The sequence below is a fragment of the Cariama cristata genome, unplaced genomic scaffold (genome assembly GCF_000690535.1).
Source record: "Cariama cristata isolate BGI_N322 unplaced genomic scaffold, ASM69053v1 scaffold17149, whole genome shotgun sequence".
NCBI classification, from domain to species: domain Eukaryota; kingdom Metazoa; phylum Chordata; class Aves; order Cariamiformes; family Cariamidae; genus Cariama; species Cariama cristata.
The window spans coordinates 13,106-28,966 of NW_009634220.1; the positions used below are offsets into that span (position 1 = coordinate 13,106).

The following is a 15,861-nucleotide window of genomic DNA, read 5'->3' on the forward strand; positions in this document are numbered from 1 at the left end:
GATTTTTTACCCCTCTGCTTTTTTCCATTCCTCTTTTTCTGCAGAAGCCATTTAGTCATATCCAGGCTAAATTCACACATAGTTCCAGACTGAGGCTTTTTGCATGATCTTCAACTAAAAAGTTTCACTTAGCCTTTGAAATTACTCCAGATATTTTACATATATGCCACTAGGAATCTGTTTCTCCCTTTTTTGAGATTTAAAGTCCTTCCTTTTCAGTTAGAGATCTGCTGTCCTCTAGAAGGAATTCTTAGAATGGAATTTCAATCAAGAGAATGGTTCTGTTTCTCAGGACAGACGGTTAAAGCTACAGGGCTGCAGAAAGCAGTTCATGCTTACATCAGTCACAGACCAGAAATGAAGGACACAATTTCCCAAATGCCCTGGACAGTTCTTACTATCTAAGAGTTTTGCTTTTTTCATCTCAACATTCCCTGGTAAGGAATTACTTTATCTGTCACAGAAGTTGTGAAATATATTGACCATGCAGTGTCTGCAATTCTTTTTACAGTTTAGTTTTCAATTGAAAAAAAATATCAAGCACTAATAATGACTTCAGCAATAATAGCAGAAGGCATTCACTTACCCTATGATAATGCAGGAGATGGCAGTTCCCAAAAAGGCATAGGTTAAAATTGATCCTAAGTTACGAAAAAAATGTCTCTGGGGAGGAAAGTTTGAAAAAAAGTCCTTTGTAATACAGTCAATAAAAGAACATTCAGACCAAGTTGAAACACTGCATTTACTGCCATTTGTTACAACCCATATCTCAAATATAAGATGATACAATATAGGCCACACCAGTTATTTTGGAAAGTACAATTTAAGATGATTAGTTTTTTGCCTGGTGGAATGCCATAGAAATTCACTCTTTTATGTATCCGGCCAAATGCTTCAGGATCATAACAGAAGTTCACATTGAAAGTATCTGATGCAAACAGTATCATAACCTCATCCCTTGAACAAACAAGGGGTCCTGATCATGCAGTATACAAAACACAGATAGGCTTCTGCCTACATGCAGTGTCACCACATTCCAAGTGGTCTCTTCTGAAAACAGGAACGCCCAAGTGTTATAAACTGCACAATCAAATCTTTGCACAGATGCAGAAAGGGAGCAGCATGAGGTCCATGCATCTTTCATTTTCTTCCATTCTTCCCATGCAATGTAATTGCTAACTGACTCTTTTTTTGTCACTGGCCTGTTGGATCTACAAAGAGGCAATCACATTCAGTCACTTTTGTAATATAAGAAAGAGACACATACCTTCTTTAAACTATATCCAGCGTGAAATATAATGGGTGGCAGCAAAATATTGAAGAAGATAGAAGGATCAAATGTCATCTGCCAGAAAGGACAAAAGAGAGGGTAAGACAAATGAAGTAGCATTTAATTTGATAGGCTAGGTTTTAATTGTAACTTCCTATCAGGATTAATCTCAGGATCAGCTTTCATGTCTGCAGGCCAGAATGTTATTCTGAGTTGTTTTCTTACAAGTATTAATGTGTAGTTCCTTACTGCTTATACATATAGAATACTACTTGAAAAGTATTCCTTAAAGAAGGAAATCAGTCATGCACTATTTTACAGGGAACACATACAAGCAGAGTTACCTGTCATAGTATCTGCACTACCAGACATCCAACTTGACAGTCCCATGGCTTAATTCCTGGTTCAGACATGGGCTTCCCATTCAGTTTCAGGAAAGATACATCATCAGTGTTGTGCCTCAATTCCCCATGTACAGAATGGCGGTAAAAGACCTACACTACCGAAACCAACGTAATGTTTCCTTTGAAGCATATCTATTTAGGCACAGACAGAGCTTGCTAATGTTGCTTAATGAAGCACTGGCTGTCAGCTAATATGTGCTTTCTTGAATTGCTGCACATGAAAGCTGTGTGTACTTTAACCATCTTCATTACTTCACTTGAGTTAACCTGAAAGTAATCAAAAATATATTTTACCTCACATTTTCATCAGGCAAGGAACATTCATGTGGCTAGGTAATGTAGCTCAGATGTGACACAATTCATTAAACTATAATTGTATAATCAGTTCTGCTAACCTGCCAGCACAGGTTTCTGTTGTCCTCAAGTCTCTCAGTAAATCTGCTGACTGCTTCTCTAGCATCATTTCCATTGCAACACATCTCATAAAATATAATTGGTCCAATCCAGTCAATAAGTTTTGGCCTGACTGCAACAAAACAAGCTCTAGACTGTCCCCAGTAAGTACCGATTTCTACTTCCTAACAAAACCCAAGTTTAGCAAAGCACAAATTGGCCTTTTGGCAAAAGGACTGTCCACACAGATATGAAATTCACAAATGGTATAAGCCTTTTCTTCCAGATTTTGATTTGAAGGTTTTGTGATGGCCTTAATTATTAGCAGCTCAATTAATTTAGCAGTAACATCCTCAGTTCCTTGATGCTTTTTCTATTTCTATATGAGCTGACATTGTGAGTCATATTGTCACGGTAATGAAACTGTAATTTGCTTCTGGTGACAGTTATCTATCTCTGTGTTACCGAAGATGCGACATATCACTGTGTTACAAAATCTGAGAGGCATAGACGCTGTCCTATTGCCTACCTATCTTGTACCTATTTTATAGGCAAAGGAGTTTCCTTATATCCCCCAAAAGCTAAGGGCTAGATTCAGCCATTCTGCAAAGACCAACTGGATTTTCTGCAAAGACATAGCTAAGGTGCTGTTTCCTTTCAGAATTGAAGGTATGCTACTGGGTTAGTCTCTTCGTGGTTCCTATTCTAAGCCACTGGCTGGCATAGCAGCAGACTCCACTTTGTCCTCTCTTACGCAGTTTGTTAGACTCAAATGCCGGCACAATGTCAGCCCCGTTCATGTGAAACATACATTTTGTTTCTACAACAGCCAGAAACAGTTTATGAAATACCCATTAAAATTTTTAAAGTAATGCTAAAATGAAGATGACGTTAGGCAAGGCAAAAAGTTCTTATTCCAGCTGTTGTCGGTGCACTGTTCATATTTGCCTTCAACTTCAGGCACAGAGAGAGACCAAGGACAATGTTCAGTCACTGCAATTCATTACGAGTAGCTTTCAATAAAATAGAATCCTGTTTAAAACCACAGCATTGCTGGAGAAAAAAATATTTTAATAAGCCTGTGTACTGTTTACTGTTCTGTCAGCAGGCTATATTATACCAATACTTTTAAAAAAGACAGGATGTAATTAACACAAAGGCTTGCAGCTCCTTTGTCCAGATTAAGTGATATTTTAAGGCTACAGTATTCTAGATGAATTACTTAGCTTCAAAAGAGTAAGACCTGCCTACAAAATTACTTTTGTCTTTTTACTAACAGATAGCTTGATTTGATAAACAGGAAGTGAGAGCTCAGCCTTTTTTTCCATTCTGCTTACTTTGAATTACAAAGTTGAAAAAAACTAGCTGGCAAATAATGTGCCAGCAACTTTAGCTATGCTGGTAACTTCTTTGAAAACATGATAGAAAAAGGATTTTCTTCACTTAGGAACTAACAGCCTGAAATGTTAATTTTGGAATTAATTCAGCAAACACGTTAAAATATTTTTCCATAGGCATCAGAAATCCTGACTGCATGTTTTATTATTCAAAACCATGTTCTAAAGAATACATGGTTGTAAGTCATGGCACAGTCTATTCCTTCTGATAAATACACTTAGTAAACTCTTATACTGAGGGCAAAAGGGAATTACAGTTGTACAAAAACCAGAGCACGGTGTGATCATGTTTTCTGGTTTTTACGTTAGTGCTTTTGCCAGCCAGGAAGGCTGCCAGGCACTGTTGTTGTCTCCTAAATACCATTGATTTCCTCCCTCTTTCCTATTTATTTTCTTTTTAAGAGGGCATTTGCCAGATAATATTAAAGGAAAAAGGAGTGAAAATCCAGGCAGGCTGAGGCTTCTCCAGTAATACAGAGAAACACACAATCCACAGTTGAGACTTTTAAGAATCTTCCAGCAAAGTGAGACTGTGGAAAGAAGACTGGGCAATCCCCTGTGAGGGCAACAGAAACTTCTGTGCGAGTTAGTGCTCCTTCTTATAACCCAAGTCAGCTTCAGTATACCAGGTTTGATGAAGATGTTCAAATGTAATGGATTAGTACATATGCCTTGGAACCTAAACACACACGTTGACTAAGACAAACCTCTCGCAACCAACTAGCAGGAAAAAGGATGACGATTCAGCAAAATGTGACTAGTCTGACTGCCACAGTATTTTCCTGTCTCCACCCACCACAGCTCTAATAGTGCTTGAGAGTCTAGTTTTTTCTGAGAATGGCAAGAGTCTAGCAGTAACAACAGGCAGGCACACAATGCTGCTGCATCAACAAGGAATTTGAGCAGATGGTTAAATCCTAATTCTGCTGAGTTCCCCAGTGTACATTCTAAGCATGACTTAAAAGTTTTTATAATGATAACCACTGTAATACACAGGAATGTGTATTACACTGCTAGATAAACAATAATACTTGGAAAAAAGCAAAATAATGTATTGCAATATTGTAAAAAACCACTGGGGCTTAGAAGCTTCATGTGAATATCTGATGACTTCGAGCATGAGATCCAGGTTTTAAAAAGTCCCTCTGCACTCATGAGTTCTTTAAATTGCTGCCATTTTTTAAGAAAGTGAATGTTACAAGAAGTAAATATTGCAAGGGTGGGGAAAGAATACACTAACAAAGTAAAATATTTTAATTGTGATATACTGGAAAACAGAAAAGGCCATGACATTTTAAAAGACTGTAAACTTCCTCCCACACTTCCCTTTTTGCATCCAGCCTGAATTGCCACAATGCTGTCTCCCCAAGGTTGAGGATAGCCAGTGAAATCGCCGCTGAGGACCACTGCAGTAGTGAATGAATTTAAGCATTATAAAAAGCCCACTTATCTATGGAAGTTTACATATTTACAAGTTTATATTTTGTAAAATGTTTAGAGTTTGTAGTTACCTGTGCTGTATACAGGAGGCAAACCTCCCTTGCATTATGCCGCCAGAGCAAGTCACTTTTAAGAGGGAGGACAAATAAAGGTATCAGTGGGGTTTATAAAGTTTTGGTGGTGATGAATCCAAGGTAACAGCTGCATCTGCAAGTGAACTTAATGTCTGCAAGAGGCAGGACTGTCATCTTAAAGAGTTCAGGCAACTATTCTGCAAGCGTACAGCCAGTTGTATGCTAAACGATGGTCAGGTTTCTACTGCGCCTTATTTCCTTTCCTGTTCTTCCTCACTTACCTTTCTCACCCTAAATTCAGAATAGCCTGTCTCTGTGTCATATTTTAGCTTGAAACTTGTTTTCCTCTCTCAAGGGTGTAAATAAAAGAAATATCTTACACAGAACAAAAATAAGATAGGTTTTACCTTTTGAAGCATTGCATTGCCCTGGTGACCATTGACATTGTGGTGGCTGATCTCTCTTTTGTATTGATATTCATAGACCTGATTAGTTATATTAATAAGTAGAGTGGATGGCCCAGATTTCAGCTTTTCACATTCATAAACAGTTCCACTTTCAACATCTGATGCTTTTGTTGTGTATCGTATAATTAATCCCATTACAAGGCCTGGAGAGTTAAAAACAAAACAAAAACAAAGAGATTCAGGTACTTTTAAGTATCTGATGCCACACAATTACTGATTTGGAGAAAAATGAACTCTCTTAAAGCTAGGACACCACCTTCTCGGTGTTTCTACCTTCACAGAGGTATACCTCACTCAACGCTTCATGAATGACCATAACTCTTCCAAAATGGTCATTTCATTAGAATACAGATGTTGGTTTGACATATGCTCAGTTGTACTCCCATTTTTGTGATCCAGTTGCTGGCATCTACACTGAGTTGCTCATCCACTGCATTTTCAATAGATACTTAGAGAAGGGAGATGCCTGTATAACTAATGTGCTGTACTAAGCATATAAAAATCATCTGTACTTTGGGTGATTTTACAGACTTCATTCATGGAGGCAAAACTCTGATGCAGTATCCCCAGGCACAGTCTGCTTTCTGTAGAGACTGTGTGTATTTTTGAGACTGTATAAACATGGGAAAATAAAAGCAGGAAGAAGGAAAGGAAGATTAAGACTGGTATTAATTGATTTGATTGTCTACAATTTAGGACTCTTATCTAAGACATTTTGGCTCCCTTTACAGTTAACCGAGAGGAAAAGGTACTTCTGCAATTGTCCTCTGGAAGGTACACTCCTTTCTGTTGGCTCTAGTGGGAGCTTGCATGATTCCTCAGGAGAAGTGACTAGTATTTAGCTAGATAACTACTGAGATTATTTCCACCCTCAGGGACTTAGATTTGGTTTCAAATTTAACTTTCATGCTTCTTTTATGTCCTATATGCTTTAATTCCCATGTCTATAATGAAAACCTTTACAGTTACTAATTATGAACACATTCATAAAATGCTAAGAATACTCAGATTAAATATTGATGGAAGACATCTAAACATCTAGATAGATATACTTACTAATGAAATATAAGAAAGAAATTAAATTACACGAAATAGCTGATAAGCATCTGAAAAATATGATGTTAAAGTTTTATCCAGTAATCAGATGCCACGGTGATAAAAGTGATCATAAATGCCTAGAGAGATAAATAGGATGGTTTTGTTATTGTCACATTTTCCTGTAGCCGAGACTCTCTGAACTGCAGATTTCTAGCAGACATGTAAGGCAAATTTATAGCTTCCTGGACTGGTGCTACAACAGAGTAACAGCTGTATTGCCTGTTTAGTATGCATATGCATTTATGCTTGTTTTGTATCTATTGTTTAGTATGGTTGGTTTCTTTAAATGATAGAGGATTTAGATAAGCAGTAGAAAATCCCAAGGCCACTTTCTTAAGTTATACAGCATTTGTGCAATAAATTGGATAATAAAGCTAGCTGTAGTAAAAGATAGAGTTTCTCAAAATTTTAGGGGAAAGCACATATGTCAAAAGGGAAGCAAGCACTGCATGTGCTACTATGAAATATGACTTCTACAGTGGTCAGCCCCAGATGTCCAAAATCATGAGTCAGAACCCAGGAAACCATTAATTAGTTAAAACAGTCCAGGTTTTCATCTTATTTTTATCAGATTTCCTCTAGAAGAACCACATATTTATTTTTCAAATTTAATTTCAAATACATTAAAAATTCAGCTTCATGTGATGCTTGGACAAGACTTGATGTTTCCTTATCATTCTCTGGATAGAAAACTTTTAGTTTTTCCTCTACCATTTTTGTTTCTATCACTCGATGTTTTAAACGATAGCCTCTGTTGCACTTCTGTTACCAGGCGTTACATAGACTTAATCAGCTGAGGTAACAGAAATATTTGCGGACCCCCACCCATGCCTGCGCAAGGACACTGGCAGAAAAAGACTATTCAAGAACAGGAATAATGGCCAACACAGTCGGCTAGAATCAGTACGGGGTCACAAGATGGAATAGGTTTTGAATAGTCAGGAGAAAGAAGTGTTTGGTTAGACGAATGTGCCGTTACAACCTGTCCACCCTGTTTCATCGTCTCCTCTTTCATTTCCCTTTTGTTCCCTGCTGCATTCTCTCTGTCTGCTTACCAAACTTCCCTGTGTATCCCTCATTATCTTTCCCAGACATGATTATTCTGTGCTTGCCCAACCTCTTCTCTTGCTGCATTTCCTGGTCTCTAACATTTACCTGTTCATTTACAGCATCTGTCATACTAACCTGGATTTTTGTGGATAGTTCTACCTAGACCCTCACACTATGTTTTCCAAAATTATGTAGGACTGTAATCTTCAACCTGGATTTTTCTGGATAGTTTTACCTAGACCCTCACACTATGTTTTCCAAAATTATGTAGGACTGTAATCTTTTTTTCTACTAGCCTTGTTTCTGTTATACTGGCAACAATGAGCATCATGCTTATTTGTGTAACAGTCTTCTTGCTGTCTACAGAAGACAAGACTTTAAGGAAACAGCACTATTTTTAACCGAGAGCTCAAAAATCATGAATGAAGAGCTAAAAACATGAAAGTGATTTTAAAAATAAGAGTTCAAATCCTAGTATTCAGAGTTCTTCTTCTGATTTATTTTTTAACCTTTGAAGTTTAACTGTTTGCACGGCTTGTACACATAATAACTTTCAGAATGGCAACATGGAAATGCTCAAGGGAGACCAGTGGAGACCGGCTGTCATTGCTTTTACTGTCTCTATTGTACAGCTGGGTGGACTACTGTGTCCTACAACTTTCTGAGATTTTTAGTGTGTGTGTTATACTGACTAATACAGCATATACGTTGAATCAAATTCTGTTTGTTTTAAAAATGAAAATGAATGTTCTCAATTATAGTAATGCAATTGCATTGAATTGTTCAAGGGCAAATTATTTCAACCTGTAGTGTCAAGTTTAGACTAGGAGTAGAGGACTGTTCTTATTCTGTATTCTGAGAAGATATGTTATCTTCAGCTGTAGTCTCAAACTTCCTCTGTAGGAATTTTCTGGAATGGAAACAAATGCAAATATTGTAGATTCTAGCCCTGCAAGACAGTTCTTGAGTATAAATAAATCCATTTGTAGAAAAGGAGTATTTTAAAAATTTGATCACAGTAGCTGTAGAGAAACAAAGATCAACGCTCACTGAGATTTACAAGTGGAATTGTCTTTTTTTTTTCTTTTTTCCCCTACCAGCTTTAGATTTTATCCTCTGCTGGAGTACAGATCCAGGTAATGTACAGGGCCACACAAATAATGAAATGATAGTGAAAGAACAAGGAAATTGTGAGAGTATCCAACAGCATACACATATAGGAGAAATTACATTAGAGAAGATTCTAACAATCGATATTCTCAGGGCATCAATGGGGCTTTGAGGTCCTTGTAGCTCTCAAGGAAATGCTATGATGTATTAAATTTGAAGAAAATGTGGACAGGATCCATAATGATGGTTTGATTCAGAATATTCTCAAATACTCCATGGAAGGTGCAGACAAAGATAATTGCTATCACTACACTACATTGCATGAGTCAATATAAGTGATGGGATTGTATTCTTTCTTCAGTGATAATAAATGTGCCAAAGACCCTATATATAACCCCCAGTGAATTAAAAATCTGGGAAGAGTGTATTTAATATTTTAGTAGGTGTATCATTTATGGAATGCACTTTCTGCTTTAAATTATTATATAACATTTCTTTCATGATAGAATTCAGGAGCCCATATCATATTCTAATAGAAATAATTCATTTTTAAATAGGTGGATAATGTACTCTCCCTTCCACTACTCCCCCTTCTAAACTGAAATCATGCTTTTGTAATGTATCTTCTGAAATCTTCTTTATAGCTCATTTAAAGAAAAAACCAAAACATTTGGGAAGTATCATTTGGATGTATCTACTATGACAACAGACTAATTTCTAATTTCTTTGCAATCAGTGTTTCATGGCAGAAAAATTAAACATGAAAATTTTCTCACAAAGTTCTATGGACTTTGGTATGTAAAAACATACCTTCTATACAAATAATTCTGATTTCATAGTGGCATGGACAGAAATCCTTAAAAGTCTCTGAAGATGAGTCAGGAACAATGCTGCATCTGTTACCTGACATCACAAATAGGTATTATACTAAGATACTGGTTAGCATGAGTAAAAAAATTTCAAATAGTATTACATCAGTTAAGGATGTAGGTAATTGTAAATGCAAACTCTTAGCAAGGCTAAACTTGAGTATAGTAGCACTAAGTAGAGTACCTATCTTGTATTGTAGGAGTCCAAATCCAATTATAAATGTTTTCAGCCCAGCTTCCCCTTATTTAAGATATTTTCCTTCAAAACTAGTACCAAGGCTTCATTTAATTAATGTTTTAAGCACATTTATTTAAACGCAGGATTGAAACAGAAAAGACTATAACTAATGTTACAGATTTCTTTTAAAAAGCCTCAATTGTCCTTTGAAGTAAGATCTTGCAGCAAAATCTCACTCTAACTAGAGCTCAGTCATGTTTCATCTGAAGGCAATGCAGGTTTTCAGCTTCTTCAGCGGAAGCAGGGTAAAATCCTTCATCATAGATGAGAGCATTGGAAGGGATTTCTTAGGTCACTCATGCCAAACTCCTAGGCTAAACAGGACTGTTCTTTCCTCAGGATTTTTTCTAGTCAGCTGTTAAATGCCTTCCTTAATAATGACACTCAGGGATGCAGTTTTAGCCATTACTTGATTTTCCAAAATATTTTAGAATTTCTTCCAAATTTGTTTGCCTCATGAATGCTATTCCTCTCTTCATCTACCCACTACAAAATGCCAGTTTCTGCCTTGATCATGATTTTCCTATGCTTTCCTCTGAATCCTGATAATCTCTCTTCATTATGAATGTTGTAGTCAGGAAGACAATGAAGTACTCTATTTTATTGAGGGCTAGAGATTCCTCTTTCTGAGACTTGTTACATCCATTGCTACCTTTGAGAATTAGGGATACTAAGAACACACACACAATCAGAAGGAAACTACAATTATTTCACACAAGAGGCATAATGGATTTAGGAGGTGTAAGAATCATATTGCCTAATCATTAGACACTTCCATCAAAGTTGAATCAAGAACTCTGATTGTGCTTCACTTCCAAAGATGCTGCATGGCATCCTCAGAAGAGGCTGAAGAAGGGCTACTGTGGGTCAGCTTTCCCATTGCACACCTGTGAAGAGCTGAACAATTTGGGGGAAGAAAAAAAAAAAAAAAAGAGAGTAGCAGACCTCCAATCCAGCCCCTCCAATCCCCTCAGAACTTCTGGATGCATCTCTAACCACTACAACATGAAGCCACTTCTTGTGAGTGCTACTGTGTTTTGTCATTCATCCTTTTTATGTTTTCCTTCCAGTCTCATCAACTAGTCCCACAGAGCACAACTTTGAAGGCTGGTACATCTTCAATCCACCTCACCTCACCTTAATTGGCATCACGCATTTCCTAAGGGTAACAACGATTCAAGCTGAGAACAATTTCAACCAAAGCTGCTAATTAACCTAGCAGATAAAAGGTAGAGATTGTATTGATGGGTTGGTGGCGTTTGGGTTTTTTTGCCTGTTAGGGGTTTTGTTCAAGTTTAATTCTGGCTGCCTTCCTGCAGGAGTGCTTTAGCCTCTTAATCAGAGGTAACTGGTGGCACCTGTATGTAGCTCTGATACCTAAATTCTGGGGACGATGAGAAATTTTGATACTTACACTCTGTCATTGTGCTAGCTCTGGGCTATTCCCCCACTAATGTGGCAGGCCATGACTTATGTATTATATGGGGAATTTGGCACCTAATGTTTTATGACTGAGGTATCTAAAGATACCATGCCCTGCAGGAGCTGGCTAATAGGCACTTAAGTCTTTTGTTGTCTAGTACTAAGAGGCCATCTTCTGGGGTCTGGTGCTAAGAGAGGCTACCTAGTCTTATCTGAGAGAAGTGCCATTCAGTTCTCATTACTACTTGTGTAAATCATCTACCACACTAACTCTGACTATGCTGTTGTACAGAAGATTGTGCTGATAATGTATATAAAGGATGCTCTTCCCTTTCTGGGTGGCACAAAGTTACACTTTCAGATCCACCTGCCTCCTTGATATACAGAAATCAGGAAATCAGTTGCATTTACTGTTTGGGGTCTGTTTGTCAAACCAAGCAACAGTGTGTGGAGAAACTTGTTCTCTGAGATACTGGAAAACAAAGGAATGAATGAATAAACAGGTAAGTCTCTATTCTTGTTCATTGTTTGTGAGTGATATTTCAGTTTGGTGTCAAAACAAACAAAACAATTTGAGTGTTTGAATACTTTCAAGCTAAATGACTTGAAATGTATATATATGTATATATGTACACATAGGTTTTTTGGTGAAATAATGCTGAATTAATTCCTGTGATTTACTTTTGGCTTATACTAGATGCTTTGTTTTTTTTCTTTTTTGCAACTGCAGAAAGATTTTTAATTTCAATATATTTAGTGCTTTGATTAAAAAAAATTTTACATCTGAGTTTTTAAATTTTCTAAATGGACAGTTTTCCAGTATGGGCTTTTTTTTTTTTTTTAGCTGGTACTATTCAGCCTAAAACAGCATTTTCCTACAAAGCTTATGCAGAAAAAGAAAACAACCCTTTTATTTGTTCTATACTTTAAACAGAACCTTCTATCAGGCTGTTCCTAGTGTTCAATTTGTGGCTGTTCAGCACTTTGCAGTAACTGTAAAACTTCTTCCTGTTTTTGTATTTCTCTGTTGTGTCCCGTCCCGTCCCCCCAGTCTTCTTGATATTTCACTTTCTCTGTCCTTTCCACTGCTATATTCCTAATGGCACCCTCTCTTGATAAGGAATACAGACCCATCTATCATACTGTGGGGGACAGCGTGCAAATAAGTAGCCATATTCTTCTATTGCTTGAAGCAAAATTATTGGTTTCTTGTGCTGCTATTCATGTATTTAGCAAATAGCTGAATGGGCTGGAGTAAAGCAAACTGTAGGGCGGAGACTTTTGGTTTGTATAAAACAGGTATAAACCAGAATTGTTCTGAAAACAGAGGTAAAAAATAAGTGAGGGCAGGATTTAACTTGCTGTCAGTGCTTGGTGCCATGAAGATTTTATCCTGAAGTTGCTGCCTGTTGATCTGATCCCTCTATCATGACCTGTGAAATGCTACTTTATTTTCATTGATGGCGTTCCACAATGCTAAAGATACTAAACCCATATCCAAAATTTCTAAGGGTAAAAGGACATCATCAGCTTTTCAGATCCTACAAATAAGCTTTTTTCCCTGTTTGAAGGTTGCCATAAATAACACAAGACTAAAGAGTTTATTTACAATCATGAGGAATGTTTCCTTTGTTCATGAATGTTTTAATAATTCAAAAGCTCTGTCCTGCTGGAGCACTAATCTCTTAACTGATCAAAAGAATACCATGGGCTGGTTATCCTCATGATGTGCAGATTATGTTCTGGGCAGGCAGCAAAACAGAACCAAAAGACAGCTAAAACTCTAATTAAATACTGATTTATTTGTGTAATGTTGTATTCTCCCATATTTCCTTTCTGTTTTGATAGGCTTTTGTCTAACTCTTCAACAAATGTCATCAGCTGCACATGGGAAACAGCACATTGGTGTAAAGGAAGCTACTATAGAAGTCACCCATGTAATTAGAAAGACATCACCATAATTTACAAGTTGATCATAATGAATACATTGCACAGTGTTTCATGGTTTTCCTTTTGAGAGATGCTAATAGAAATGCAACAAGCAAACGTATTCTCAGTTGATGCTATGTAGCATATATCCCGTAAAACCATTAAACAGCAATCTAGGTGATGCCTGACAATGAAAACCATTGCATTTAACTAAATGTGTATGATGTATTCTTCAGTCTCAACTGATTCTGTTGATGTGTGTTTTCTACGTGCAACAGATTTTGAGATTAGAAAAAGGGTGTATTATCAAATAAAAACTTTTTCACAACTTTAAAATAAACACAAGGCAGATGAGAATTAAGACATCCCACAGACCCAGGTGTCAGGGGCTCAGTGACTGGCTTAATAACAGTTTCTTGTTTACTTGCTTTCCTTCAAAGTATCAAGTCACTTATGAAGAGAGTAAGTGAGCCAAGAAGATGAAATAGCCTGTGTTCTTGAAATTTCATACAGTTAGTTTATCTAATGAAATAGTTTGAGAGGGATACAAAGAAGGCTGTGATCTTCAGCTGCAGTCCTCCTATGGAACTGAAGTCATCTTAAAATGCTTGATAGGGAAAAAGCAAATGAAGCTTTTATGTCAAAATGTAGGGATCAGTTGCCTTTTCTGTTGCAGGCTTGCAGCTGAACCTCCATAGAGTTTTTTTTGCATGGAGTGTGCCATGATAAACAAATATTCTTTAGAATACGCAATCTTAAACCCAGTTTTGGGTATTACACTGCTAGAGTATGTCATGTGCATAGAATGAGTGTGAGTCAAAACAGGCTGGCATTTAGATATGTAATGACCGAACTGTTGATTTATATCTTCCATTTTGACAGTGCTACCCTCCTATACGTGTTTTATGGTAACAGAAATGGCAGTCACGTACTTGTCTCAAAGTGAAACAACAGTAAGACAGAATGACAAGAGAAATCATTATACATGTAAATGTATACTATTAAGCCAGTGAGTAGTTCTTATCAGTGGACAATGCAGAAAGTTCTACATGAAAGTGATACACAATATTGCAAAACTTCATAAAAGATTATTAGAACTAGACAGGTAAACTGAAATTACAGTACAATGACAGCATTCAGAGAAGACTTGAGAGAGGTGTTCTTCATAGTGTGTTTTTCAAAGGCACAGAGAAAAAACAAAAGAAAAATCTCAAGATCATTTAAACTTTATTAGACAACACGGCTGTATCCACAAGGCTCCTTAGTCTAACACCTCTGAATGTTATACAAAACAAGCATGGAAAATAAGCAAAGTAAATAATCTCTTTCACTGAGGGCATTTCATTCTTTCGAAAACAGTAAACGCCCTAACTCCCAAAGTGTCATGCAGTGGCTGGCTGCCCATAGAGGAACATAATGTGCACATCATTAATATAACCAGCTTGTGATAGTTGCTCTCTTAACAAGTCAGCCTCTGGCTACTTCATGAGAGATGCTGTTGCATTATTATTTTACTGTACAGTTACAGAGGTGATGACATTTCATTCAGCACATTTTCTGAGCTTTGTCAGCATTCGATCTCAAGTGCCTGATCATAAATATGAGACAAGTCCTATGCTAAGCTGGCACTTGAATTTATACTCACCATAAAGCATAGCTCCTCCAGTTTCATGCAGAAAGCGGAATCGATGGGTTTTAAACAACCAAATTGTTAATATTGTAAGAATGAGCAGAAAGTTAAAGACTAGCAACTCCACAGCTCCCTGATGATAAAACTGATCTTCATCTTTTACTGATACGTATTTCTTCAACTTCTCCATTTCATTCCCTTTATGGAAAATATGTTCAAAAATAAAAAAAGAAAAAAAAATCACGGGAAGGGAAGTGTTATCAGCTTTGGTACAAGTCCCGATACTACAGAAATTCACAGTAAGCACATCTGTTTCATTTGCAGCCTCATGGTAAAGTGCCCCAGCTCAGAATTCAGCTGGATTCTAGTTACAGCTTCCTGTTTCTCTCTTAAAGCTGCCCTGTCTTATTTTTAATGTTATGGTTGCAATGCTGGACTGCTCTTGCTCCAGCTGTAGATGCACTAATCACCTCCAAGGCTCAGGCTCTGACAATTTCTAAAATTCTGTTGTAAAAATTAGTCGGTGTTCATAATGTTTGTTCCTGTAGTTTACAGCATAATCTGAATCCTAAACATTATATTTTGTCTTGGTAATTTAAGATGGAAAAAATGATGTTAAAAGAATGGCATAGCTACCTTCACTATATTTTTGAAGTTTAAAAATCTTCTATCTTTCCCACTTTTAAATGTAAGAGACATAGAATAAAGGTAGTACTTTACTATGGTGCAAAGACAGAAGAAGAAAACAAAGCAATGAATGAGGATTTTAAGATTTAGTCCTTGAACTGGTATTGATCCTGCAGGAAGACCGAGAGATCTCTGTAAATCCAAGGGTCTGATTACTTAGAATTAAAAACACCTTAAAAATCCTATCAAACTGATTAAAATGCAGTGGAATTTACTTTCCATCATTTCTGCTATTGGTATGTTTTCATTTACATTACTCAATTAAGCCAGGAAAACAGTAGAAATTGTGCGGCTATTTATAGCTAATACTCCTGGAAGCTTTTCTGTCTGAGCCCAAGGCTGCAATACATATATTATACTGCAGAATTCCAGATAAGGTCTTT

At 36.9% G+C, this 15,861-nt stretch overlaps 1 protein-coding gene across 1 annotated transcript; it reads right to left on the bottom strand.

Annotated features, from left to right (window-relative positions):
* Nucleotides 1-586: 586 nt before the first annotated feature.
* On the bottom strand, nucleotides 587-15,145 carry LOC104166969 (sodium/hydrogen exchanger 9-like; the record flags this gene model as incomplete). The annotated part of the gene is made up of 4 exons (XM_009707081.1): nucleotides 14,807-15,145; nucleotides 5,386-5,588; nucleotides 1,268-1,345; nucleotides 587-663 (listed from the first exon to the last, which is right to left on the bottom strand). Coding segments are annotated over exons 1-4 (533 nt in total), but the record flags the coding sequence as incomplete, so codon positions are not given.
* Nucleotides 15,146-15,861: the final 716 nt, after the last annotated feature.